This window comes from Panthera leo, chromosome A2, assembly GCF_018350215.1.
Source record: "Panthera leo isolate Ple1 chromosome A2, P.leo_Ple1_pat1.1, whole genome shotgun sequence".
Classification (NCBI taxonomy): Eukaryota; Metazoa; Chordata; class Mammalia; order Carnivora; family Felidae; genus Panthera; species Panthera leo.
The window spans coordinates 165,352,434-165,375,910 of NC_056680.1; the positions used below are offsets into that span (position 1 = coordinate 165,352,434).

The following is a 23,477-nucleotide window of genomic DNA, read 5'->3' on the forward strand; positions in this document are numbered from 1 at the left end:
GTACTTTAGAAAGCAGCTAGAGCCCTCCTTCCCTCCAGGCCGGGGGACCCGGCCTTCCCCGTGGCGTGCACGAGGCCTGCCCACAGCTACCCAGAGCCTGGGGAGAAGGTTCTGGGCGATGCTGCCGGGGCCGCCTCCTCCGGGCCCGCAGGGCGGGCGGTGGCGGTGAAGGGGCTGGCGGTGGGGGCGTAGCGGCACCCACACACAGCACCCCCAGCCTCGGGGGCGCACAAAGACGCACACCCCACAGATACAAACAGAGCTGAGGCTTCTCCAGCGATGACAATAGACGGGTCGGTTTGGTTTCCTACTTTGGTTTCCTACTTAAGCTGATCTGAATTCACAGTATAAGCAACACATCTAAAAATATAACGCTGGGGACTCCTGTCAGCACCAGGTTCCCGGACAGAGAAGCCAAAAAGGAAAAGAAAAGAGGGGCTGCGACAGGAATTCTCAGTTAGGATATACTAACCAGTCTGTGCGTGGTACATTTTATTTCTATAAAACTATTACAAAATATTCAAAAATACATTTTAGTAAATTTACAGCAGTTAATTCTCAAGTTATTAATGCAAAAACATCCTTTGTTTTTCTCTGTACAAACTACAGCCTCCGTCCTTGTGGGCTCATCGCTATGTGCGCGTTTAAAAAATATTATTTTCTAATAAATTCTTTGAAGTTAAAAATAACAGAGTTCTTCCAGTTTGTCCAAAACAAAAACAAAAACAGAACAAAACCAGTGTGTGTGTGTGTGTGTGTGTGTGCGCGTGTGCGTGTGTGTGCGTAACAGTCTCAACTTCCAAGAATGTGGCCAAAATGGTGATGAGAACCAAATATTAAGCCATGAAGGCAGCCCGCCCGGTGGCCGCTACACTGGAAACTAGTTAAATTAAAATAATATATTTTCATATTTTACACTATTTCAAAAATGAAATGTAATTCAGTTAAGTATTGATCTCTCAAAAAATCTAATTTACAATTCTGTGTATAAAAATATAATTTGTGGACCCCCACGAAGCATGTTTCAGTTTACAGTTGCCGAAAAGCAGGCGCGTGGCGAAGGAGGGGATATGGAGTGTGCAGGTTGGCTTTCTGAAAGTCAGGGCGAGGGACGTGTAGAAAAATAGACTCTGAGCAGGTCGCTTGGCCTCACAAAATAATCTTTCACCCCCGTGAGTACAGTTCACATGATAATAATAAATTATCCAAGAAACAAACTATTTAAGGCTCTTGAAGGTCCGGTTCATATTATTTAAAACATCTATTCATACCAAACAAATAAATAGCCAGGAGAGGTGAAAAAAAAAAAACAAAAAAAACAACAACAAAAAACAAAATAAAACAACAACCAAAAAAAATTCAAAAATATATATATATAAACTAAACACAATGACAAAACTTCCCAGGGTCTCTGTTTCCTTATAGTCTACTTTGGACTGTCCTACTTTATTATTATTATTATTAATTATTATTATAATTAAAGTCTCATTCCGTGCGCTTTTCCGCGTGTCTGTTGCTGTTCCTTGCTGTCGCTCCCCCCCACCCCCCCCCGGCCCCCCCCACCCCGCGCCCGCCCCGGCTCCCCGGCCTTCAGCTAGACTTGACCGCCATGCCCAGCGGGTGCAGGGCCTCGCTGTCCAACAGCCAGGTGCCTATTTGGTAGAGCAGCTTCGAGTACCAGTGGATGCCCGCGGCACCCGGCGCGTCGGCCGCAGCCGGCGCCTCGGGCGCAGCCGGCGCGGGCGGGGGCAGGTGGCCGCCGCCCCCGCCGTCGCCGTCCCCGCCGCGGTCCGTGCGCGCGGGCGCCAGCACGGCCAGGAGCGCGTGCGCCAGGCGGAAGGGCGCGAAGGCCCGATGGGCCCAGCCGTGCTCCTCGATGACCGCGTAGCACGACGCCAGCACCCGGTTGATGAGGATGGTGCCCTGCGCCGTGAGCGGCGCGTACGCGCCCGTGGCCTCCTCGCGCAGCGTCACGCTGTGCACGGCGGCCGGAAGCAGCCGGCGATCCCCGCCGCGCTCGGCCACCACGTACACGCGCTGGCCCGGGCGCACGCGGCTGGCGAAGAGCGCCCGGCGCCCCGGCGCGCCCCCCGGCGGCGGCCCCGCGCCCGACGGCGCCTCCAGCTCCCCGGCCGCCGCCGAGTCGTTGTGCGGCGCCACGAAGAGCAGGTGCGCGGCGGTGAGCAGCAGGCGCTCGCGCGGCTCCCGCGTCTCGATCACGTAGAAGACCTTCTTGGCGCCGTCGTCGCGGTCCAGGAAGGTGAGGAAGTCGCTGTAGAGCAGTCGGCCCTGGTCGTCGGCCGCCAGCACGCGGTCCCCGGGACGCAGGTCTTTCACCAGCTTGGTGCCGCCCTGCTCTAGGTGCACCGTGGCCGAGCCCGGGAAGCAGCCGCCGGATTTGGCCGCCACCGAATTCTCTGCGGGGGGAGGAGAAGGGAGACAAGAGGGGACAGGGTGGTGAGCGCCTGCAGGGAGGCCCGAGCGGCGGGGGGGGGGGGGGGGGGGGGGGGGGGGGGGGAGGGGCCCCCGCCTGCGGTCCCGCGCCCCAGACTCGGGACGCGCGCAGCTCCGGGGAGAGAGTCCAGGCGGGTCCGGCGCGGACCCCTGTCCCTCGGCCCCGCCGTCTCGGTGACAAAGTTCAGCTGCAGATACATTCCTCAACGGCTCTCTTAAGATTGGACTGGAGGTGACAAAGGTCGGCTGGCGTCTCCGGCGGGAGGCCGGTTCCACTCCTTCCCTTCCGCCTTCCTCCCACCCCATCCCCCGGCTCAGCACACACCCGGCCTCGCCCTGAATTCGCGGGGTATTTGCTCTCCACTCAGATTCCTCAGGAAGCCTCCTCGAGCTCCCTCGGGCGCCGGGGTGCACCTCCTCCTCCTCCTCCCGCCCCCGGCGCGGGGTGCGGCGCCCCCTCGTGCGCTCCGCACCCGCGCTGCGCCGCGGGGACCCCTCGCCTGCCCGCCCCCCAGCGCCCAGCCGGGGGCCTCGGTGCCGGCCGGTTGCGGGGGGGGGGGGGGGTGTTGCAGGGGGGTGGCCAGGGAGTGCAAAATAGCTGTAGTAGTTGTAGCAACTGGACAAACATTCCAGGGAATTGGCCGAGGTGTGAAAATCCGGGGCTTGTGTGGATTTTCTAATTAAAATCCAATAAAGGGCCCGGCATTGTCATTGTGGTCTCTGCCGTAAGTGGGAGACACTCTGGCAAGAGGGGCCACTTCCATTTCCCTCATCCCCTCTCTCGGCCGCCCCCTCCCTATTTGCTCAGGTGCACCCCCACCCCCCGCCCCCCTGCGATTCACACGCGGGCTCTCCAGAAGCCGGGCCTCACAAGCACTATTTGCACAGCCAGGCCTCCCTCTTCCAAGCGCTCAAGATGTGTATTTGAATTTTAAATGGCGGGGCCTGCTCGAGCGCTGGAAGCGGCCGGTTCTCAAGGCCCCTTGACTACCCGCTTTCCCGAGCCCTCCGTCGCTCTCTGAGGCTCACTGTCCCGAGGACAATGCGCGGAGCCCGGGCGGCGCGCAGGGGGCCGCGGGGGAGGGGCGGGGAGGGCCTGGTGTCTTTTGCATTCCAATCTCCGGGATCATGCGTTTTGCAAATAGAGATCGCGAGAAAGAATCTTCCTGCTGGAATTACACAGGGTTTTTAATCTTCTCATCGGTTTCTGCGGCATGAAGTGCGGGCCTGGCCGTTGGAGGCCCGCCGTCGCCCCCCGGAATGCGACCCGGGGCGCAGGCGAGCCCGAGTCGTCGAGTCGCACGACCCTGCTTGACACGCAGCGCCCCGCGCCCCGGCCCGTGTGCGCCGAATGCCAATGAGCGGCTCTCCGCGCCCCGGGGGTCTGCCCTCCCCGGGCGGGATCCTGGGGCGGGATTACCACCGCTCACTTGCGAGGAGACCTCTAGGGACCCCCGCCAGGGGGACCCCGCGGACAGGCTTGGCCCGCCGCGAGCGCCGCCGCGACCTTCCCCGGGGAGTCCCGCGGAGCGGGGGCGCCGCCTGCTCGTCCTCCCTCTCTGGCCGTGCGCCCCGCACCGCCCCCCCCCCCGCCCCCTCCACACCTTTTCCTTCTGTTGTGATAAGAAGCCACTATTTCCCTTAGCTACCAAGTGCGTCTTGACACTTCGAGAGCGTTTTTCTGCTAACACATGCTATTAAAATACGGTGTAGGAGACAAACAGGCAAAACTGGGCGGGGACGGCGCGGGGAAGACACAGGTCCTCCGAAATTCACTGCGAACTGCTCTGCTAAATGCACCACCTTAGGCTGAGATGGAGACATCTGCATAAATAGCCTCCGGGTTGGGCTGTTTGCCGCGGGAACAGTGCCTTCCTGGCGTGGCTGTTCCTCGCCAGCGACAGAGTGTGGCGTTGTAGGCCCAGGAAAGTCCCCCTCACAGCCAGGGCCGGCTACAGCTGCAGGCTCCCATCGGTGTTCCTGGCCCTGCCTGTGGCTCAGGGACACCCAGCTGGCTCCTAATAAGGGGGGGATGCTTCTGGGCTTGCGGCCTCCAGATGTTGGAAGTGGTAACCACTGGATTTATTACCTCCCACCAGGCCGCTCCCCAAAGGCTTAGCCAGTGCGTTGCCTTAGTTTAGGATCCAAGCTGCTCGGCAGGGAGGGGAGAGGCCCGAGGCTCCCACCCCGGGCGCCCCTCCTGTGCTGGGGAGCTGGATGGGGGCCGCCTGATTCCTGAGCCCTGAAGGAGAGGAAGAATGTAGGCCAGAGCTGGCTCACCTTGCAGGGCTCAGTCTCTCGCCGGGAGAGTCCCCTCCCCCACCCTCCCTGTCTCGCCACCTGCAGAGGGGGGCTCCGGAAGCAGGGTGGGGGGAGGCTCCGGAAGCCCTGTGCCCTCTGCATCTGGGCTTGGAGACCCCCCGGGCCTCGGTGGCCTCAAGGGCAGGGGCGATTCCTGGCTGGCGGTCGCACCTCTGTAGGGTCTGTTCCCACAATAGCAACCGGAGCCATTGCCACGCTGCCTGCCCCCCCCCCCCCCCCGCGCGTCTCCCTCCCTGGAGTCAGGCTGCAGGGCGCAGCGGGGACGTCTCGTGGGCAGAAGCTGCTGGGTGGGTGGGAGGGGGGCGGGGGCTCTGGAGCAGGCCCCGCCGGCAGCCTCACCTGCTTTCACGGAGCAGTGGATGTGCGCCTTGGACTCATAGTACACCCAGTCGAAGCCCGCCTCGACGGCCAGGCGCGCCAGCATGCCGTACTTGCTGCGGTCTCGGTCTGACGTGGTGATGTCCACCGCGCGGCCCTCATAGTGCAGCGACTCCTCTGAGTGGTGGCCGTCTTCGTCCCAGCCCTCGGTCACCCGCAGTTTCACTCCGGGCCACTGGTTCATCACCGAGATGGCCAAGGCGTTCAGTTTGTCCTTACAGCGCTGCCGAGAGAAGGGGGACCCCGTAGATGTGAGGGTCTGGGCCCACCACCCGTCCCGGCCCCCCGCAGGGCCTGCCCGGCCCCGGGGCCTGCGGATCAGGGCCCTGTGGAGACGCGGGGGGGGGCTGGGTGGCCGTGGCAATCTGGTGGGCGGCGGGGGGGGGGGGGCTCTGCCGGAGGGGCTGGTCCTCTTTGCAGATGAACCGAGGGCCTCGCCCCGACAATCTGACATAGCGCAGCGCCCATGGGCCTGAGAAGGTGAAGTCTTTTTGAAACGAGAGAACTGCGTGTTTCACACAATGACCGGCAGGACCGGCCAGGCCCCCAAGGCAGTGGCCCACTCCCCCCACCCCCCAGGCGCCCTCTGCTCCCCAGCTCCCCTTCGGTGGCCCCGTTTCTCCACACCTGCGCCAGGCTCCACCCTTCTCCCTGGCCGGACTCCCTCCCCAGGAGGCTGGAGAGAGGCCCAGGGCGCAACTTTGTAGAAACAGAACCTATGCGGTGTGCTTCTTAAGAATGGAAAGCCCTGGGTTATCTCGGGGCCCTCCCTCCTACCCTGTGCCTATCTGAGACGTGAATCCAGCCAAAGGGAGGCAGGGAGGGGGGCGGGGAGCCCATAGCCCGGACGGGCAGGAGGGAGCCGACTGAAGGGCAAGCAGGTGAGCTATAATTTTCAGTGCGGGCGGGCCGACGACAAACACTCTTTATCAGGACAGCCGCATTCCTTTTCTCCACACAACTCCTTTCTCCGGCTTTTCTGCGGTCTGATGGTGTCTCTTGTTTTCCTTAACCTGTTCCCTTCCCCCCTCTTGTTTTCTTGGCCCCAGAGCAGAATGGCGTCCTGCAAGTTTGAAGAGCAAACTTAAGAGGTGGAGGGAGGAGGTGGGGCCTGAGGGGTGGGGGATGGGGAGGCGGAAAGGCCCGAGGCCTGGGAGCCCTCGGGGCGTCTCCCCACCCCCCCACCCCCGCGAGGAAGCTGCGGGAGCGCAGGGACGCTGAAGAGGCGTGACCTGAGCCGGGGTGACGAGGAGCTGGGGTTTGGGGGAGCCCCCGCGGATGTCTCCGGTCACACTCAGCTAAGGATGCGAGGAACAGCAGAGCGGCGGCCCTGTGTGTGGACTCCCTCCCTGCCCAGACGTTCCTGCTGATGGTGGGGCGAGGGGCTCGAAGGAGGGGAACCGGTGGTGACAGGATCGCCAAGGGGCGTCCCCAAGACACGCGGACGCTGGGGACGCAGGGCAATTTCAAGTTGACCTCCCGCAGAGCGAGGCGGCGCCGGCTGGGCTGTGGACCCCGGCGAGCGCGGTGGACAGAAGACCTCTCGGGGGTCCTGTCGGCGGCGTGGGGACGGTTCCCCTACCGAGCCGGGCAGGGACTTGCGCGGACTTCTGTCTTCTGCCCGCGCCTCCGGGGGAGCTGAAGGTTGCGCAACAGGAGAAGTCCTGAGTGTCGGACAGTAATAACACCCAGTAATACGCTTGTGGACTTAAACATGCAACAAATTGGCGGGGGGGGGGGGGGGGGGGGCGGGGGCGGTGCTGGGGCAGCCCCGGTAACAGGTCACAGCGGTTTTCTTCAAAAAAAAAAGTCGGAAGGGCAGAGTTTGAGTGAGGTCATCCTGAGGATTGAACGCGTTTTACATGAAAATCAATCAGTAAACCAGGGTCAGTTTGGAGCCGGGCTGGCAGGCCGGCTGCGCAGGCGCACAGCACCCGCACGCACACGCACACGGCCCGCACCCCGGCCCCGCGCCGCCCCAGCTCCCTCCTCCTGGGGGGCAGACGGAGCTGTCGCAGCTCCCCACGGGGCAGCTGGCGAGGGGCGGGCGGGATGGGGAGGCCGCGGGCCAGCGCCCCCCAACCCCCCCTCCCCCCCCAGCGCCCGGGGCTGCGCCAGTCGGACGCGAGGCGGAGGGCCCCCGGCGAGGAGCCCCCGGCCGAGCCAGGCCCGGCTGGCGCCCCGCTCCGCACGCGCCCTCCCCCGGGCGCCGCGAGGCCCCGGCGCGCGCCTGCGGGACGCTGTGCACCCGGCCGGCGGGCCGGGCGCAGGCGGAGCCGGGAAGCCCAGGCCGGGGAGCGATTCGCTGGGTCGTGGGCCGCGAATCCAGCCCGGCTCGGTGCAGCCACCGTGAAGCCCAGCGGGGCCGCCGGGCCGGGCTTTGTGTGGGCGGAGGCCGAGTCCGTCCCCGCGCCCGAGCCCCCGCCACCTCTCCAGTCTGCGCAGCCGCTCGGTGCCCAGAAGCCCGAGCAGGGCCGCCCGGCTTCCCCAGTGCGGGGGAGGGGTGTCCCCGCTTCACAAGGGACCCCCCCCTCCAGTCCCCACACACCTGTCTCCACGCCCTCCCCACCCCCCGCTCCGGGAAAACAGACCCCTCCTATCCAAACAGGGGGACCCTCCTCAAACCCACACCTGCGCGCCGGGCCGGGCCGCCACGCACACACAAATCCGTTCAGCGTGGCGTCCGTCCCAGGCTGTCCCTAGCGCGGCCCTCGGGCCCTGCCCCGGAGGCCGCCTCCTGCCCCCGGAGCCCCCCGGCCGCCGCACCCGCGCCTGGCACCCGCGCCTGCGGGGCGAGCGCGTCTGTCTGCGCTTCCCCCTCTCCGAGTTAATATTAACCAGGAGCTCATGCGTTCCAGAACTGCTCTGAAAGTTCCACTGGGGACGGTCTTGCCATGGTTGAGGGACTTGGGCGGCAGTCACATTAGGGGGACAGAGACACACAGAGACGCGGAGGGCCGGCCCGCCCCGGGGGAGGAGGGACACGCGCGCCCGAGGACAGAATCCGGGAGGCTGTTTGAAGCGCGGGGCCAGCGGGCCAACAGGTCCTCGAGGAGGGCTCGGCCCCCGTGGCCTGGGAGGCGTCCGGCTTCACCCCTTCGGGCCCGGCCCTGCCCCTCACCACCCCGGCCTCCGCCCCCTCCGCGGCTCTCGGAGGGGAGAAGAAGGAAGGGCAGGACAGGGTACGCCAGGGGCACCTTCCGGCACTGCCCAGCGGCCATCTGCGGCTGCAGGGGACACTCGTGGGGTCCGGGCTGCAATCCCGGCCCGGCTCTCCGCACCCCGCCCCCACTTGGCTGCCCCTCCCCCGTCCTTTTGTGCTGGGAACGGGAATGGCCACTAGCCTAAGGAAAAAAAGTATTTGTTTTCGTTCCGTTCGTCGGAGGGAAGTTGACAGAAGGTCAGAAGTTCAAATGCTGCCAGCGCGCGCGGCGGCGAGAGTGGTCGGGCGCCGGGCTCGGCCGTGGGTCCCCGGCGAGCGGCCGGGAGAGGGGCCGGGGGTGCGGGGCTCGGCCTGGGGGTCGTCGGAGCCCGCGCCGCGCCCCCTCCGGGCCCGACCGTCCCGGCCGTCGGAGCCCCGCTGCGGCCCCCGGCCCGGCCCTGCCCCGCGCACGGCACCGGAGCCCCGGGCCGCGGCGACCGCTCACCCCGGAGGGACGGGGGCCGAGGCGCGGCCGCGCGCTCGGGGCTCTGCGACCCGCGGCGGGGGCTCCGGGGGCCCCTCTCCGGCGGCGGCCCCGCGCGCACGCGGGCGCACGGCGACCCCGCCGGCTCGGGACCTCCGCGTCCCCGCCCCCGCCGCCTCCCCCGGCCGCGCCACCCCTCTCCCCGGGTTCCAGGGTGGGGGGGCTCCGGGAAGGCCCCCTCCCTCCCGCGGGGCGCGAGGTGACCGGGGTCGGGGTCTCCCCGCAGCCGGCCGCGCCCCCGGCGCCCCGCGGCCTGCGCGGAGTTCATTGTGGCTCGCGCCGCTCCCGGGCACAGGCGCGCGCGTCCACACTCGCGGTCCAGATTTAAGGTGGTCGCGTGCAGATGCGAGAGCGAGGCTCCCTCCCGCCCCTTCCGTCCGCTCCAGCCCGCGGCCCCTCTCCTCCCTCCGTCCGGCCTGGCCGCCCGAATCGGGCCGGGGAAGCGAGCGGCCCGGAGGGGCTCCCCCTGGGCGCCTTCCCCGCCCGCCCTCCCCCGTGCTTGCGCCCCGCCAGCGGTGGTGCGCTCCTAGCCCGAAAGGTAGGACTTGGAGATTTTAATAGGGCAATAAAAAGGATGTTGACCTATATTTGCCAGGAAAGCCATTTCCAGCTTCGGTGATACGTGCATGGAGTTTCAGAAAGTCTACGGTTGGCGGGGAGGGTGGCAGCCAGAAGTCGCAGACGGAGGCCCGGAGGGAGGGCACGGCTGGTTTGCTCTGCTGTTCCCTCCTAGCCCCCTCCCGCTAATATCTAGTCCCCAGTTCCTGTGCCGGCAGGTGGACCGGAGTGATGCAATGCCAGAAGTTCTAAGTCCCTCCCCTCAAGGACCGCGGGCTCGGGAGAACGGACGCGCATCCTTAAAGAAATATCAATACATTCACACTCTGCCGGGCACAAGTGCCCACGGTGAAATGGCAGCGCGGCCGGGTGATACACTCAGGGACCAGGCGGCGCCTCTGGAGCCCTTGCCTCTTGTGGGCTCTGCCTGCTGGCTTTCCCCACGCGGGGGCCCTTGGCCCCCCGGGGGCGGCGGGGTGGGGGTGGCCGTGGGAAGGAGGAGCCCCGTGCAGAAGGGGAGCCAGCGAGCGCCCCTGTCTAATGCCCCAGGCTGCATTTCTAGGGTGACCTGGAAGCCACTTCACGTTCAGGGGGCGGACTTCTGCCCCCTCCCTCCGTGTGCGTCCCCGACCTGGGAAGGACAGAGGCCCCCGGAGGGAGGGTCTCCCCAAGTTGCAAGCCGGAGCTGAGGCAGGATGGGAAGGGCCATCCCAGCAGGACAGATCAAATCAGGGCCACAGCCGTGGACCACATCGGCCATCCTCCCCGCCCACCCCCACCTTAAACTTCTGCGGCTGGACCCTTCGCCTCCTTTCCCCCTCCAAGAAGAGGAAGGGGTGGTAAGGAGGCAGGTGGGTGGGGAAGGAGAGGGTGAAGTCGCCTCGCTATCGGCCTGAAGAGCAAACAGACTCCGTCTGGAGCCGCTGGTTACACAGAACCCCCGTGAAAGCAGCACATTCCACGCCCCAGCGCCGGGTTTCTACCTGAGTCATCAGCCGGTCTGCTCCCGTATTTTCTTCATCCTTAAAGATGATGTCGGGGTTGTAATTGGGGGTGAGTTCCTTGAATCGCTCCGAGTTTCTCGAGATCTTCCCTTCGTATCGTCCGCTGGCCCCTAGGGTCTTCTCGGCCACGTTGGGGATGAACTGCTTGTAGGCTAAAGGGGTCAGCTTTTTGGGGTGCCGCCTCTTCCCAAATCCCCTGCCGGGTCCGCACCCCAGCCCCGAGCACATCAGCAGTGCGGAGACGAACACCGCCAGCATGCATCTCGCCAGCAGCATCTCGTCCGGAGCCCAGCGCCTTCCCGCTGTCCCCGTGCGGGTCTGTGTGCGCGAGTGTGTGCCCGTGCGCTCCGGCTTGCTCCTGGCTCCCTCGCTCTCTGCCTGCCTTTCTCTTCCTATATAACCTTGCCCGCCGCGGCTGCGGGAGACTGGCCACCGATCCCCACCCAGACGGGGGCTGGAGCGGCAGGCTGCTGGTCGCTGATAACGGAACACATCGGAGTTGGGGCTAGAGACAGCAATCAAAAGACAAAAAGAGTCTGATTTTAAATGGTAGCAAGCCTGGAGAGCTTGCGAGACAGGCTGCCCTTGGTGCTATATTATAGCTGGCAGGGGCGTATCTGATTGGCCACAGCAGCACAAGCTTGTCTTCTGATGTTTAACCCTAAAAAAGACTAAATTTTTTTTTTCTGCTGCTGCCGTGGCTTTATTTTCACCTGAAGCCTTTGAGTTTAAAAAAAAAAAATCTTTACTGAGACAAAGGTGGGCGGGAGGGGAGGAGGCACGCTCCTCGGGATAACACCGGTTACCCCCCCGCTTTGTGCACAGCACCGCGTTCCCCCTTCCCTTTCTCCAGAATGGTAGGTGCTTCAGTTAAAACCAACTTAAGTTTTAAAGGACAGTCTAGACCCCCCCCCCCCCCACTCCACGCTTTGATCATCAAAAAGATAGTCTCTCAAATGTTTGAGGGGCAAAGCCACCCGGGTCCTATATTTAAATGTTGTTTTCGGGAGACTTTATCGTGCAGGCCGGGTCTCCCTGCATTTTAAAGACAGAGGGTCCGAGCCTCCTCCTGAATATTCAACATCCTCTGATGATAATTGTCACTGACCACAACCTGAAGCATTGTTATTTGAAGTGCCTTAAGCACCTTAGAAAAATATGAAAATACCGCTCTTTTGTGGGGATTCAGTGAATGCATTATTTTTAACCCTCCAAAATATGGGATGCAGGCGTGCTCAGGGGCTGGGACAGGGCGACCCGAGGGACTGTCCGGCTGGCTGGGCCAAGCGGGTGTGGGGGCCGCACCCCAGCTTGGAGAAGGGAGCGGGTGCTGGGGCCTGCGTGGTGGGCGGAGGCCCATTGTGCCTGGGGGCAGTGGTGAGTGGGCAAGGCTGTGCGCACACCGCCCCCACGATCAATCGATCGGAGCAAAGTGCAGGCCAGGGATGAGCTTAATGTGGGATTCAGGCTCCTTCCACGTCGTGCCTAGCCGGCTTTCCATGGGGCTCTGCCAGCCAGCCGTCAGGGGCCTGGGGGCTGCAGCCCGGGAGGGGGCAGGGTCCTGGGGGGACCCTGTTTTGGTCAAGGAGGGCTCCGTGCTCAGAGCCAGCCACCCTGGAGTCCTCAGTCCCTGTGCTTCCTTCAGAATTAAAAAAATAACCCCCAAAAGAGTCCTGTTTGGACCAGAAAAATAAAATCTGAAATCCCCCATTTTGCAGAACGTACCCTCGCCTTCTCGCCCCCCACCCCCACCTCACCCATATGTAGGAATTGCTCTAGAAGGAAGGGAGGGAGGGAAGGTTCTCTGTGGAGAATGGAAATACCGGCCCCGGGGAGAGTCAGACCTTGGAGTGTCCCTCTGTGAAGTGAAGTGTCTCCCTGGACCCCAGCCCAGCCCGGGAGGTGAAAGCTCGACCCTAAGACAATGGGGTGTTCCCAGCGGCCTAGGCAAGCCTCTGGCGGGGACGGCGGGGGAGGCGAGCACCCTGAGAACCATCTAGCTGGGCCTCCAAGATGCTGAAGAATATTGGGGCCCAGCCAGTTGAGGCCTCCAGAGATGGAACCCACCTGCGCCACCCCCCCCCCCCAACCCCGTCCTGTGATTTGTGAATGAATAGTCACCAATCTCAGGAGGCTGCCTGCCTCTGGGTCAGGCGGGAAAGCAGCTCCCAACTTTGTCCAGGCCAGCGGGGGAAGGAGGGTCTCCACTCAGGTGACAGGGCCTGTCTGTGCGTCTGTGCTCACGGTGCAAACAGACCGGGAGACGTCACACTGTCTGTGCCTGGAGGGTTGGCCTGTCCCAGGCGGTGACCATGCAGGGTGGATGTGACACTGCTGGGTGGTGCGGGCCTTGAGCCCCGGGGACGCCACAGCTCTGTTCTCCCTTTCCCACCTTGCCGGCTCCCTTCCCTCTCCCCTCCTTTCCCCTCTCTCGCTTCCTCCTTGCAAACTGGGCAAGGGAGAAAGGGCCGCAGTGCCCCAGGAGGCCTGGACCCCCCTGTGGAGCCAGGGCCAGCCTGGTGGCGGGCACCCACAACACACGGTTCCCGGAGGCACGGGGGTCTCAGCCTGGCCGCCCACTGGTGCACAGCTCGCACCTTGCACCTTGGAGGCCAAAGCCGGAGGTGCAGGGAGCTGTCGGCCCCCCTCTGGGCCCTGCCCTCGTCAGGCCACCGGGAGGTCCCCAGGCCTGCTGGCCTCCTCACTCCAGGGTCCCCCTCCATTTGCCGCCCGCCCGGACACCCCAGAGCATGCCGGGGGCCGCCCCCCCCCCCCGCCCCCGGGACTGGCCATCCTCAGGGATGAGATAAGGGCGGCCTGTGAAACGCCCCCGATGCCTACTTCCCAGCATCTGCTCCCTGCTGTGGGTTGCGGGGGCGGGGTGGGGGGGGGGCGAGAGTCTGGACCAAACTCACGTGCAGTTTGTATTTACTGCCGTAGAAGCAAGGGCGCCAGCGAGCCCCCCACTTTCCCTTCCGCTCGTCCCGCCCCCTCCCCGCTTCCCAGACACCAGACACTCTCTGTCTTCCACCTCCAGACACCAGATGGCTCCCTCTCTTTGCCTTTCCCCCTCCAGACGACTCGGGCCCCTCCCCACGCAGGTCAGAGGTTCCAAACCCCAGGCTCTGCCCAGCCTGGCCCTGCGTCCCAGGTAATCTCAGGATCCGCTTCTGCCGGGTCTGGGCTCTGTCCTTCCTTCGGGTGCCCTCTCAACCATCCCTCCGCCCCCTCCGCCCCTCTTTCTGTCCCTCCTCCCTTCCCTCCCCCACCCCTCCCCCTCCCATCCCTCTCATCCCTCCGGCCCTCACCAGCATCCCCGCTGAGGACAGGTGGCTGTCTGTCTTCTGCCCCCACCCCCCAGGAGGCGCCTCCCGGCCCGGCCCCCCCGCCTCCCCACCGACCCCCGCCGCTAGATGGCCTCCTCACTCTGCCTTCAGGCCCTGGCTCAGCCAGTGAGGAAGATCCCGCTGACTAGGTTGACTAGGTGGAGAGGCCCCTGGAAGGGGTCTGGCCAGCTTGGCCCCTCCCCCTCCCCCTCGCCAGTGTCCACGCCCCCCCATCTCCCCCTCCTCAGACTGGTACCCACTGGGCCTCAGCTGGAGCTCTGACCTCCCCAGGAAGCCCACGCACGGCTCCCTCCCGGGCGCCCGCTACCTGGTTAGATCTGTAACCTTACTGCTTCCTCCTCCTGAACCTCTTCCCCTTTGATTTCTCCTCCCCGTGGGACTTCTGCCCAGTCTCTTGCCGTCCCGTCTTACCGTCTCAATTTCTTGCTGGTTTCATTCCAGCTTTGGCAAATCGGGTTTCTGGTGCTCCCTCCAGGGCCTCCCTCTGAGTTTTGGAGGGGTGCACCTGTCAGCCCCGTTCTCCTAACCCCGCGGCCCTTACCCGATCCCTGCACGTGGGGCGTCTGCGTCCCCAGCTTCCTGGCCCGGGACTGGAGTCCAGACGCCGACGAGCACAAGCTTCTCCTGTGCGCAGGCCAGCGGCCGCGGCCGGGGAGGAGGCCACCCGGCCACCGAAGGCCCGCGCTGCCCGCCCGCGCGAGGGCCGGCTCGGGGCCAGGCTCCCGTGTGGGCTGACGCCTGCCGGCAGCGTTCCTCGGCAGAGCAGAGCAGGCAGAGGGCACCGGGCGGAGGGGCCGGGAGCGGGCGTGCTGCCGCGGGCACACTCGGCCTGAAGCGCGCTGCTGTCCGAGTTGGTGCAATGGCCTCTGTCCAGACCGTGCTCCCGTCTGGAGTCGCTCACCCTTCGCTTTGAGCAGGGGGGCTCCTCCCTGGGTCTACGCGAGGCCTTGGGTGTCAGGGGCCCTTTCAGGGTCAGAGAGGTGTCCTGGCCACTGCCGACCCACGGGCCACCTGTGCGCGTGGGACTACGGACGGCCAGGCAGCCAGCGGTCCCTCACCTGCCCGGGCCTGGTGGTTCCGATCCCAGCTCTGGCGCGCCGTCCGCGGGCCCAGAGCCGTCTTGGAGTCCTTCCGCGAGAGGCGTGTTCCTCGGACCTCCAGACCTAGCGAAGACACAAGTGTGCCTGGAGAAGTTAGGACAGGAGACCCTCGCTGCACGTCAGGGTCACCTGGGAACGCGAGCAGGAAAAGGCAGGGCCGACCAGCGGTGGCTGGCTGCACCCCCGGGCAGTCCTCTCAGAGTCTCTGCTCTGCCGACTTCCCGGATGGGGATCCTGGAAGCTCCTGGGGGGGGGTGCGCGGGCCCTGTCCTCCGGGACCTTCCGTGTCCGCACCCCGTCTGTCCCGGCGGGACCTGGTGAGCGGCCACAGAGCCTCACAGGCCGGGGGCCGGAGGGTGTATGAGTCTCTGACCCTTTCTGGAGAGCGGATGTGGGGGGGAGGCGAGGGGGGGTGTGTGATTGTGTGTGAGCATGCACATGTGAGTGTGTGCACACGCGTGAGACTACATGAGCGTGCATGTGTGTGTGTGCACGTGTGAGAGACCACGGGAGGGTGCACGTGTGAGGCCGGGACGGCGGGTCCTCAGAGCAGTGAGGGCACAGACCCAGGAGGCGGGAATTGGCGCCGGCCGGCCTCTCAGCAGAGAGCCCGGAGGTGGGTTTGGAGGCGGACCCGGCCTGGCCCTGCCTCGGTGTGGGGACCCTGGAAGAGAGGGTTCTGTGGTGTCCACGTCCCCTCGTGGCCCCTGTCCAGGGAGGCCGGAGGCCGTTTCTTCCTGCTTCCACGAGCTGCTGGCAGAGCCCCGTGTCTGGCCCCCCTGCGCTCTGAGGGGGCCCGGCCTTCCCGGCAGCCAGCTCGCTGCTTACATCCTCGGGGCAACTCCTGTCCCCGCACCTTCTCCTTCTAGAAAAAAGAAAGAAGAAAGGAAAGAAGGAAGGGAAAGAAGGAGGGAAGGGAAGGAAGGAGGGAAGGAGGGAAGGAAGGAGGGAGGGAGGAAAGGAAGGAAGGAAGGAAAGAAGGAAGGAGGGAAAGGAAGGAAGGAGGGAGGGAGAGAAGGAAGGAGGGAGAGGGGGGAAGGAGGGAGGGAAGAAAGGAAGGAAGGAAGGAAAGAAGGAAGGAGGGAAGGGAAGGAAGGAGGGAAGGGAAGGAAGGAGGGAGGGAGGAAAGGAAGGAAGGAAAGAAGGAATGAGGGAAGGGAAGGAAGGAGGAAGGGAAGGAAGGAGGGAGAGAGGGAGGAAGGAAGAGAGGAAGGAAGGAGGGAAGGAAGGAAAGAAGGGAGGGAAGGAAAGGAAGGAAAGGAAGGAAGGAATGAAGGAAGGAAGGAAAGGAAAGAAGGAGGGAGGGAGGGAAAGAAGGAAGGAAGGGGGAAGGGAAGGAAGGAAAGGAAGGAAGGAACGAAGGAAGGAGGGAAGGGAAGGAAGAAGGGAGGGAGGGAAGGGAAGGAAGGAAAGGAAGGAAGGAACGAAGGAAGGAACAAAGAAAGGAAGGAAGGAAGGAAGAAAGGGGGGAAGGGAAGGAAGGAAGGGAAGGAAGGAGGGAAGGGAAGGAAGGAAGGAGGGAAGGAAGGAAGGAGGGAAGGAGGGAAGGGAAGGAAGGAGGGAGGGAGGGAGGGAGTAAGGAAGGAAAAGAGAGAAGAAAGGGACGCAAGGCGGACGTGGCCGTGAGCACAGGCCGTCTCTCTCCAGCTCCACTGAATGTCAGTCCCGAAGGCGCCTCCCGTGTCCCCAGCAGGCCATCTCCGTGCTGTCCCGCCAAGCCGGTCACTTGCGTGCTCCTGCCCTCTGTGTCCTGTCTGCTGAGGGGGCTGAAGCGAAGGTGCCTCCAGTCCCGCAGCCCTCGACCCCCTGACTCCTCGGTCGTAGCCTCGGAAGAGTCAGGGGAGCTGACCCAACGGTCTGTCTACAGTGAGGGGACCGAGAACCGAATTCGCTACTCCTGCCCCCTGGGCGTGTCCATCGGGGTCTCCGCCCCACCGTGGTGCCGGGCCCCCGCTTCGGAGGCGCTGGGCTTCCCCGGGGACTTTGGGCTCCGTCGGGCACTCGCTGCAGCACCAGCCAAGCATGGACTGGGAGAGGCCCCCGGGGCCCGTTCAGCCAGCCCCCGAGACAGGCCGGGCAGCCTCAGCCAGTGGCCTGCCCCCCAGCCCGACCCTTCTTGGAGAGGGGACAGTGACACCTCCCCCCATGTGCACAAAACACTGGGCGGCAAAGGGGCGAGGAGGCGGGGGCTGGTGTGTCAGGAGCTGGCAGGTGCTGCGCTGAGGGGACTGAGGATGTGGGCTCCCTTTTGGACTTGGCGGCCTTGGCAAAAGCCCCTCGGGCTTGAGTAGGTCAACGGGCGTCTTTCTCGTGTTTTTCACGTGGCCCTAATATTTGGGGGATGTTTACTAGGAAAAGCTGAGTGGGCTGCTGGTTGCCTGTCCTCACTTCCTGCTCTGGGGCCGGGGCAGGAGTTTCTGGAGGGAGACAGAAGCCTCCTGCAGAGCGCGAACCCCGGGGCAGGATGGCTCCGGCCCGGCCCGGCGGGGAGACTGGAATGCCGGCTCGGACAGACGAGCAGAACTCCCTCCGGAGAAGCTCTTCTCACGGCCAGCGTTCACGGCCAGGGGGAGCATGTGGCGCAGGAGCCTTGCTTCCCGGGGTCCCCTGTGTGTTTGCTGAGCACCTCCCCCAAGAGTTGCGTTTGGTGAGGAGTCCAGCCTTGCACTGCAATTGCACGAACTCTAACCCGTCAGCACAGACGCCCTTGCCTTTGTGCAGGTGGGGACGCAGAGGCACAGAGAGGCAAAGGCTCCCGTTCGAGGTCACGCGTCTGACCTGCAGCGCGGCCCGGAGTCCGGCCGGGATGATCCGGCCCGAGAGCTTGCCCTCGGAACGTCTTCACTGGTGGTCACGTTCCTGAAGTTTCTCTGTTGTGCTCGGCGTGAAGCAGGAAGCACCGCTCAGGGCAGGACCTCTGGGAGGGGCGGGAAGACGGTGTCCCCACGCGAGGCAGATGGGTGCGGGGGCCGGGCGGCCTCCCTCGTCCTGCTCTGAACCGCGGCTCTGGGGACAGCTCCCGTATTGGCCCCCCCGGATGGCGGGACCGACCCCCACTCTGGGGGAGGCAGGCGTGTGTCCTGCTTTACGCAGAGAGCTGAGGCTCAAAACTGAGGCCGCGTCACCCCCTTGCAGGGCCGCGGCGGGTAACGGATATCAAGTTCTTGGGCTTGGGAAAGCGGCGCCCAGCCCTGGGAGGTGCTGCTTTGCTACGGGCCTCCCGTGAGTCCTTTCCTCTGCCAGGCACTTGTAGCACGGGTGGCAGAAAAGCACCAGCGGGAGGCCTGCATAATGTCCGGCACACGGGGGCAAGCGGGTGACGACACCCCAGGCCGCTTAGCGGTGAGTGCTCAGCATGGATGCGTTTTGCACTCCTGAGTTCTGGGAGAGACAGTCAGCAAGGCTGTGTTTCTAAGCTAAGTGGTATCAGCCACTGATGTGGGTTTCAGGCCAGGTGTGCTCAAGGATATAGCTTCTATGAACCCTCGAACCACCGATTTCTGTTTACCGTGGAAAGAAGCACAGTGTACCTTGAAAGAAACCTTTTAGCGCGACAGTCTTTGGCTGGTCTTTGAGTGAGATGTGCCTCTTTTAGGACGCGGGGGACCTTCGTGGCAGGAGCCTGGAGGGGCCACCGCTGCCTCAGGAGTGACAGAGGTTCTCAGGCACAGACAGGGCTTCCCAAACTGCCGCGTGTACAGGTCCCCTTTCTGGCGACTCAGGGCTCTTTGCATCACGTGACGGTGCGGAGTCTCCAGGGACGTCGACCAGCCCCCATGGGAGCGAGCGCCCCCAGCTTCTCACGTGGGCCTGTCTCCACATGAAGAACACAGGCGGGCAGGTGCGCTGACCATCGCCTGGGGTGACCTGCCTCTCGTTTATTTTCTCGTTGCTGGATCGCGGCTCTGGCTGATGTCAGTTTTATGTTTCAGGCAGACTGTTGGCTCCAACAGCCTTTGTGACATGCACATCCAGGGACACAGCCTGGTTTCCCCAAAGCCGAGTCCAGCCTGGGGTCTTCGGGTGGCTTTGTCCCCTTGGGGGTGGGCAGCGCCCGGCATGTCAGACGTCTGTGAGTCAGGCTCGTCTGTGAGTCTCTGAGGGCTCTCCGCCCTTGGGCGGTCGAATGTGCGTGTGCTTCTGTCCTGGGTCGGGTCACCGCCCAGCTGCGGACTGATTTCCAGGGGGCCCGTGTGACAAAGCGCCTCTCTGTCCTTCAAACGCGGGATGTGCTCTCGCAGTCTGGGGCCCGAGCGTGATACCAAGGTGGGCAGGGCTGCGCGTCCCTCCTCGACGCCCACTTGTGTGAGCTTGGGAAAACCTCTAAACGCCCCCGAACGCATTTCCACGTCTGTAAAATGGGCAGAGGCTTAGGTCGTGGTGTCGTAGGGACGGGGTGACGAGGTGCTCACGTCTGGACGAAAGCGGTTTTGTGTTTCGAGCCACCGACGGTGCCGCTACACCCTTCTCTTTGGGACTTTGCGCTTTTGCTGGTACGATTACGCCTAGAGAGGCCAAAGGCCGTCGGGTGTAAAAGAATTCAACTGTTTTTAAGCAGAGGGGGGCTGAAGCGGGCCACCCCTTTCATCTGACGAGAAGGACATTCAATCCGACTGAGTGGCTTTAAATAATAATTCCCCCCGGCCTCTTCCAAATGGCAGACGGGGGAGAAGCAAAGTGAACCCCATCACGCGGGGACCCTGACGGGATCTGCTCGGGACGGATCCCAGTGCACGCGAGTGCCTGGCTCTCAGAGACAACTTCCTGCGTCGTTCTCTTTCGCGTGGAAACTCCCCGTAGCTGCACTGCGGCTCCAAACGCGGACGGATTTCTGCAGCAATCCGCGGTGGCTCCAGAGAGATTCGTCACTAATAATGGCGTGTGTTCAAAGGGGGTCTAATCCGTGCAGTCATACTTTGAGGGGCGGGCAGGCCGCATATTGTTATCTCCATTTGACAGATGAGGAAATTGAGGTCTAAAGAGAGATTAGATGACTGTGCTCAGAATTACGGGGGTAAGTCTCTGACACTCAGTCCATTGTTCTCGCCCTCTCTCCCCCTGTGACCGAGGACTTGCGTGTGTTTGCGCCCGATCGCCGTGGACCGAACTCTCTTAACCTTAGAGCTTCAGCTGCCAGAGTGTCTTGGGGGGGCCCGGTCTTGTGCTGCACTCGAACTAGTTTCCTTTTCCGTGTGAAGGGCATCCCTTTGGTCTCTGCTCTGACTCATCCCCGTGGGATCTGGGATGTTCCTACCGGCAGTTTATCCACGGAGAGGGAAGACCCCCAACCGGCGTCTCCCCCTGAGAGTGCTCTGTGCCGTGCGTTTCCACGGCCCCGGGGGTGGGGGTGCCGAGGAGGCCTGGAGGAGGTTGGGCGGCCTGGGGGTGGGGGGCAGGATGCCAAGAGAAACCCAAAGGTATGAGACCAAGTCAAACTCAACACCTCTCATCCAGGCCTTTTCAGTGCGAGGATGGCTTACCCCAAAGTACACAAACCAACAGACTGAATCCCGGCTCTCTGTTTCAGCAGTGCCCAGACAAAGCCTGCCCTCTGGAGTCCTCCCTCTGGCCCCATCCCGCCATGGTAACCGCTGAATTCACTGGGCCATGGGAGCAGGCCAAGTATGTGCTTGATTGTCTCAGCTTCTCTTGTTTCTTTCCTTCAGCGGATGGTATTGGATGTTGTGTACGTGTGTTCTTTCTTAGCCTGATGTATTTATGCCCCAGTTTTGTTGGGCTTTGTTTGGGTGGCGGAGGGATGGGGTGGGGGCGGTGGAGTGGTGGGGAGATCTTTTTGTTTCAGATGCTCACCTTCAGTTCTCAAAATGCCACCACAGAAAGGCTGGTAGAGCCGTCCCTCTCCGAGACGCGCCCGTCGATGGACTCGGAAGCAATCTAAAAATGGCACGCCCGTGCGATCACGTGGCATTCTGACTCAGCCGTTAGCGAAGGAGCGGGTATAAAGCCTACGGACACTGCAGGCAAGCGTGGGGGAGAGGAGGCAGCGGAACCTGCCCTTGGGCGAATCAAATAAGGCCCGGGTAACAACTTGCAACCACTTAGGTGCGTACTGTGCGTTCGAATGAGGACTGTAGGCTTACGATCCCGTTCGAACGAAGCATCACCGATCCCCACCTCAGAGCGTGATGACAGCGTCACGTCGCCTGATGGAGGGAGAGGACTGGTGTGGCGTCTTTCAGGGACGAGCCTGGAGCCCCGGCGGCTGCCCTGGCATCCTGGTCGAGCTGCTGGACCAGCATCCGGAGGCACCCTCGGATCTTAACGGTCTCTGTGGGTAGCTCTGTCCCTTTGACAAGCACAGCAGGTTTTGCCCAAATCTGCTGCGATGTGACAACGAATCCATCGGTCACCTTTCTTTGCAGAAATAATCAATTCTCATCAGTAATTGCTTTTGGGCAATAGTTCAATTCTGCTGTCATCTTTTGGCTTCTAGCATCATAACATCATCTGAACAGCAATAATGCATTTTACTATCATGGTGTTCAAGGCCAGACAGTATTTATTCTCGTGCATACCCATTAGGTTAATGTGCAGCGTGTGCCTCCACATTTCATTCCCCACCCCCGTCCCCACCACACGGAAGACAGATGCGCGTTGGCACCCGGGTCCGGTCCCCAGCACGTCGAACGTCTGAGTCGGTACAGTGGATCGTCTTTCTTAGTTTTCAGAGAGCTATTGGGTGCCGTGTAGACACCCCTGGGATTGTCGACGCGGTTTCTCTGGCGAAGGTCTTATAAGGCCTTACGCTGAGCCCAAGAAGAAGGATGGAGTGACAGAGGCTGGTTGGAGGTGAGGTCAGAGGTAAACCCAGAATCCTATGCAAAGCGCTTTCCAACCTGCGCCCACATCCGTGCGGCCAAGTTGTGCAGGACGGAGGAAAACCAGTGCAAACGGGTGTGGGGTCAAGGGCAAGTCAAGGACCGCCGTCCCTCTGTGCTAACCACTTTCACCTTTGGCCCCCTCATCCCCTAGAACTGGACTCCTCTCCCTTCCCCGGTCTTGGCATATTCTCCTGGAAGGTTTGGGCTGTTAGGTCATCAACTATGGGATTTTCTGTTGTCTACCTTGGCCTCATTATTTCTCCAGTTGGAGGCTTATGTATCTGGTGTATCTTATTTATTCAATAACACGTCCCTTAAGAAGTCCAGTTAATAGGAGGCATATCTGTTCCTTGCCGTCCCCTTAGGTTTTGGGCAGGGGCAGAGCTCTGCAGGAACAGTGGGCACGTGATGCCATCGGAGTGTTAGAAGGCAGGTTGAGGGCAGATGTGACGGCCACGATCTCTTGAGGGACTCTTGTGACTCAGTGTTCTTGAGTCTTTTCTCCTCTCTCCCTTAAGTCAGGCTTTGTAAGAAAAAAAAAAAAAAACCACACACACACAGAGTTTGCTCCTGGTACAAAGGTTTCTAAGATATTTATTGTGAAGGAATAAAAATCCTATTAAAATATTTATAAATCGAAACAACCCCAGAAGCCACACACACAATTAGGCCTTTTAGACTTCTATTCTGAAAGGCAGATAAATCATCATTCAGAGAGCAAAGATGAAAAATCAAAACAAACACAGAGTGTTCAGAGAGCTGCCTTAAAAGAAGGCACAGAATGTGGTCTAGAAAATTATCCCCATCTCTGAGCTGTGCACGGTCCACAGGCATCCCGGGAAACCTCTGAGTTTCTGACTCATCAAAAAAAAAAAAAAAAAAAAAAGTCTCGTGTGATGTCATCTCTGGAGAGCATCATCGAAGTTTGGAACTTTAGAAGGAAAGTGAGAAATCAATCCTGTCCCTGATGGTATAGATGAGGAAACTGAGGCTGATGTAATTCCAGTGCCCTGCTCTTGTCCGACGGCTGGAGAGGCGGCCAAGCCAGAACTACAACACGCCCAGCTCTCTCTTCATGTCGGTCTGTTACGGACTCTGTGAGCCAGCCCTGGAATTCAGGACCTCACGTCCCGGGGGTTTCTGGATGCCGAACACATCAGGAAAAGCTTGGTCACTGGTTTGCTTATGGCCACTCATTCCGTACGGGTGTGGTTGGCTTCTACAGTGTGCTGAGACCATGCTAGGTATGCCTTTTGGTGCAAACAGAAGACCCAACCCCTGGCCTCAGAAGGCTTAGTCTGGGGAAGAGATGTGGTCCAAGAAATAATTAAAGGCAATGAGTCCCGTCTTAGAACCAAAAACAAGGGCGGAGACCCCAGGAGAGGAAAGCTTCTGCACCCTGGGGGTTGGTGTGACTTTCTCAGCTGGGGGACCACATGCCTGTGTGGTAGGCCTGTGTCCCCAGTTTCTCCTGGGGGCGGTGGGTGTTTCCTGACCCAGAGCACTGGGCTGAGCCAAATTCTCCTCTGGCCTCTGAGTCGGTGGGTCAGTTTCTCATCTCCTTCCAGCTTCTCCACTACGACAGAAGCTCTTCCACAGGTCAGGGTCAAGGCTGCCTCTCCATCCCGGCGTTGGCCAGCCCTCCAGTCCCTCCCAGCCGTCGTTAGAACCCAGCAACCGAGGGCCCGTGACTGGCCCGGTGGCCCCTGGGGCTCTTGCAACATCACTTTATAAGAGTAAGGCTCTGGCTTGAAGTTTCTTCTTTCTAGTGACCTGAGGATTTATT

The 23,477-nt window shown here is 62.1% G+C and overlaps 1 protein-coding gene across 1 annotated transcript in view; it reads right to left on the reverse strand.

Annotated features, from left to right (window-relative positions):
• Window positions 1–1,574: 1,574 nt before the first annotated feature.
• SHH (sonic hedgehog signaling molecule) overlaps window positions 1,575–23,477 on the reverse strand; it is a 31,896-nt gene continuing 9,993 nt past the window's right edge. The window contains exons 3-7 of the mRNA XM_042927368.1: window positions 14,808–14,912; window positions 14,291–14,712; window positions 10,382–10,993; window positions 5,116–5,377; window positions 1,575–2,417 (exon numbers count right to left, since the gene is read on the reverse strand). Of these exons, the coding sequence (XP_042783302.1) occupies window positions 1,591–2,417; window positions 5,116–5,377; window positions 10,382–10,993; window positions 14,291–14,712; window positions 14,808–14,912 (2,228 nt within the window). The 3' untranslated portion in view covers window positions 1,575–1,590. The remainder of the gene's footprint in view (window positions 2,418–5,115; window positions 5,378–10,381; window positions 10,994–14,290; window positions 14,713–14,807; window positions 14,913–23,477) is intronic.